This window comes from Montipora capricornis, chromosome 4, assembly GCF_036669925.1.
Source record: "Montipora capricornis isolate CH-2021 chromosome 4, ASM3666992v2, whole genome shotgun sequence".
In the NCBI taxonomy this organism is placed as follows: Eukaryota; Metazoa; Cnidaria; class Anthozoa; order Scleractinia; family Acroporidae; genus Montipora; species Montipora capricornis.
Window position 1 is genome coordinate 27,265,156 of NC_090886.1, and position 4,237 is coordinate 27,269,392.

The 4,237-nt window shown below is 37.2% G+C and overlaps 1 protein-coding gene across 1 annotated transcript; it reads right to left on the reverse strand.

Moving 5' to 3' along the window:
- Window positions 1-487: 487 nt before the first annotated feature.
- LOC138045862 (adenosine receptor A3-like) lies at window positions 488-2,082 on the reverse strand. The gene is made up of 2 exons (XM_068892494.1): window positions 1,388-2,082; window positions 488-1,270 (listed from the first exon to the last, which is right to left on the reverse strand). The coding sequence occupies exons 1-2, from the start codon at window positions 1,924-1,926 to the stop codon at window positions 970-972; spliced, it is 840 nt and encodes a 279-aa protein (XP_068748595.1). The 5' UTR covers window positions 1,927-2,082; the 3' UTR covers window positions 488-969.
- Window positions 2,083-4,237: the final 2,155 nt, after the last annotated feature.

A 4,237-nucleotide genomic window follows, 5' to 3' on the forward strand; every position in this document is an offset into this window, starting at 1 on the left:
TGCCGAATCTTTGATATAGCGCGTAAGGGCCTAGTCAAAAGGGAAATGTTTGGCGTTTAAACAGCATTAAACATTGTTTGGTGACCAACCATTTTACCGTTTGGCCAGCTTGTTTGGTTCTGTTTGATCGTGTTTGATAAAATTTGAAGGTCATCAAACATTCGATCAATCAACTTAAAAAATTTCTTTTCTTCTCGTGTTTGATGGGCGAAGTTTTGTTCGTTTGGCTAGCCGTATCAAACATTTTTGGCGCTTGAATGCGTACCACACTTGCTCAGCCGCTGGTATCCACGTGTTTTTTACGTATTTGTGACCCAAAGTTCTTTGCTTGTGGAGTGAGATCTGAGTTAGATCAAATATGTTTTGGCCAACAAACAATATTTGATGTTGTTTAAACGCCAAACATTTCTCATTTGTCCAGGCCCTGAAACTGCAGTTTAAACTCCACGGCCCGGTTGTTCAAAAGCCGATTAACGATGATCCCAGATTTAAAAATAATCAAGGAGTTTATTACTCTACTTACAAATGCTGTTCAGCGCTGATATTTGGCAAACCTTACATTAGAAGAAGTCATATCTTGAAAAACAAAAATGTAAAAATGAAAGTGTCGCCAGAACGTCGAAAATGTGATGAAATAAAGTTTACGCTAATAAAAGGAAGTTTCACCAATAAAATCGGCTGATGATTTGTTTGCACAAGTCTGAGACACCTGCTTTCAATTCACAGCGCTACGTAAACGATTAAATTTTCTAAAGAGGGCTTTCGCTGAGGAATCATAAACAAGCTCAACTTGAAATTCAAGCGTCGAATCCTAAACATCTCCCGGCTTGAAGCTAGTTGACCGCTAACCTCTATATAGTGAATTTAGTAGCATTGTTAAATAACAACTTTTTTCGACAAAAACTAATATACCAAATGATCGACTCCAACTTTATCATTCAGCTGCGACACAGCTGTTTCCATGCTGCGTCAGGTACAACCGCAGGAGCAGCAAACTCGTTGAACTGTCTCTTTCATTGCTTTTTTCACTGTCCTCATCTTCCAGTAGTAAAAAATCGGGTTTAAGGAGGAGTTGAAATAAAGCAAAGTTCCCACATATCTCCACACAACAAGAAGCCGCACACTGGGCTGACTAAATCGACGAGATATAATAACCGTTGTGATGAAATACGGTGTGTAGCAAACAGCCAAAGCCAACTGCACCCATAATACAGTGTGAACTGTCTTTATGTAAAGTTCGGTGTTTAGTGGAGCTGTTTGCTGCGGTTGCCTTTGAAAGAAAACACGAGAATCAACTTGATTTTGATAAACGCGCAAAAGAAAAAATATTTTTCCGTAGGAGAAAGCCGATATTGCCAGACAAAAAACTAGCACTATAAACCCATACCAGGTCGTCACGGTGTTGCTCACAAACGACATTGCCGTAAACACCACGGACACAACGCAAAAGACGCTTACAACAACATATGTCCTCTTCAGGGTGACAAACTGTCGGTATTTTAGCCTCAAAGACAAGGCAAATAATCTGTCCAAGTTTATAGCAGTCGACGTAAGCAAGGATACCATGCACAAAGGGTAAGCTGTTAAAAAACGTATAGCACTAACATATCTGCAAACGTGAATATGTTGTTTAACTTCGGGCAGCAACGCGACGGCAGTCAGCGGCTGAGAGAAGATACCAACACAAAGATCCGTTGTGGCCAAGGTACGAAACAAGAGTTTCGACGGTGCATGAAGCGAGGATACCTTGTTAAGAGCGACTAAGAAGATGGCATTTCCAATAAATGCAGTGATGGAAAGAAAAATGTTAAGGGCTGCGGCCCATCGAAGTTCGACATTAATTCCTTGTGTCAATTCTGATGAGCAAAGAAAGTCTGTCAAAGTTTTCTTGTGTTCATTTATCGTAGAGTAATTCGTGATCGCCATTCGAACGGAAGTCTCGAATGTGAGAAAAGAATAAATTGCTATCACTCGGGCATTAAAAATTAATGCAGAATTGATATTGGTTGATGAATGCGATATGTTGCCAATAGAAACTTGTAACAGCACGGGATTTATAGATTTATATAGATTTAACCAAGCTGGCTGTAGGATTAGTGAAAATAAAAATCTTTTGAATTGTCTGCGTTTTGGTTTTTCCAGATATTGCTTAATTATGTTATAGGCCTTATCACGGTTTTGACCGTCATTTGACGGGTATGCATAGCGTAAAGAATTTGTAGTGTTTATATGGGGATCCGATGTCAAATAATTTTCGTTAAAAAAAATTATGAATCGCGAACTGAAGGTACAGGGTAAAGGATTATACAGACCAATTTTTAGGGACTAGCCTTCGTTAAAAGCTGCGTGGTAGCGTTTTCAATTTTTCCATACATTTGTCTGTAGTTTTTACCGAAAATTCGCGGGAAAAAATTACAGACAAATACATGGAAAAATTGAAAACGTTGCCGGGCAACATCTGTAAAAGGTTAGTGCCTAAAATTTGGTCTGTATAATCTTTTGCCCTGTACCTTTAGTTTTCAATTCATTAATTTTTCAGAACTAGCGTTTAACGAAGATTATTTGAGATCGGATCCCTATATAAACTCATCAAAGTCTTTACGCTTTGCCTACCTGTCAAAATGGCGGTGAAAACCGTGATAAGGCCTATTTTCTTAAATTTCACCCGAAAAACCGATATCGCATGAATCACGAAGGGATGAGTGCGATGTCGGTTTTTCCAGCAAAATTTACTGTCGAATTCACCAGTTAGGCAATTATTTTTTTCCTGAATCACAAGAGTTTTAAAAGAGAACAAACAAATCCTCAGCAAGCGAACGGAAAAGAAACCATTTCAGAGTCGACTGTCAAAAGCCAGCGAATAGGAATCATGCTATCATTAGAAATCACAGATGTACGATAGCTCGTGATGTGTCAGATCGTCTTTGTCGTGTCAAGGTCATAAAAAAGAGTTTTATTGATGTACTTTATTCCTCTTTATTTCTGTAAACGAGATCATTTACATTTTGATGTATTTCATTTAAAAACGCCAGCTTGTCTTAGGATCAGAATCGACAAAAAAAGGACAAAGTTCAAACAAGATCTCCAAGAAATTTCCTGTACGTGCTCTGAACAAACTTCTGAAAACACAAGCTGGTGATATTGCTCCTTACTTTTACGAGAACTCATTGCAATTACGTGTTATAACATAAGGGCAAACTTTTCTTGTCACTGTCGAGGTACATCGAAAAACAGTTACGGAAAACTTCTTGCTTGTTCACATTTTAAAGCCAAACAAACAAGCAAACAAATCAATATTTTCTCTTTCCAAAAAGAGTACAGATGACTGTTTTGTAATTCCAGTTGAGAAAAAAAAAATCGAGTTTCATTCCTAAACAAAGAAAAAAAAACGATTAATTTAACCACTTTTAAAAAATAGCTGCATTCACTTGAAATAACTCATCCGTAGAAATAACACACAGTTTAGTGTCCAAGAAAACAATTTGTGGAGTACCTTCTTTCACCAAGTTTGAACTATTACTGGAACTATTCTATAATACCATAACTATAATACCGTAACTATTCTATAATAGCAGATATGCTTCCAAACAAAATTAATATAAACCTAAAGAGCGAACTAACTCTGGAAAACAAACAGTTGCCTTTGCAAGATCTGAGTCTCTAGGATGATATCCCAGTAGACTTAAAAAACCTAAATGCCTTCAAATTCTCAAAAAAATTTGTAACATAGCGGCACCAAATTAGCACCTATTGTATATTGCATTTCGCATACGCATATGTAAGTAGGTTGGCACATTATGCATGTAACATAGCGGCACGAAATTAGCACCTATTGTATATTACATTTCGCATACGCATATATAAGTAGGTTAGCACATTATGCAAAAGCAGAGAGCACACACAACCAGGCGGTGTGTGTGAATAACAAGAATAAAACTTCATCGACATCCGACTACAAAATTAAAACATTATCTGCTGACAGAGCAACTTTCTGAAACTTTGTCCTAAAATCTTCCACTCTTCTGTTTTACATTTATTTATTTATTTATTCTGTTCTCCATCTTTTGCTATAGGTAACTTAAAGTAACTGGGGGCTAACTCGAAAACTACCCAGTCAATTAACCTCCAGACTCAATATTTGTGCATTATTCTAGTTCTTCTCTTTTCAAATTTATATATGTTTAAGCTTGTACAAGAGCGAATAAAGTGTTGTTGTTGTTGTTGTTGTTGTTGGTGT

What these genes read in the sequence shown, in the direction of transcription:
- LOC138045862 (XM_068892494.1), bottom strand. Translation starts at nt 1,926, where the DNA reads ATGGCGATCACGAATTACTCTACGATAAATGAACACAAGAAAACTTTG. An exon ending in AGCAACACCGTGACGACCTG is followed by an intron (nt 1,271 to 1,387) that starts GTATGGGTTTAT and finishes TTTCTTTCAAAG; the next exon opens with GCAACCGCAGCAAACAGCTC.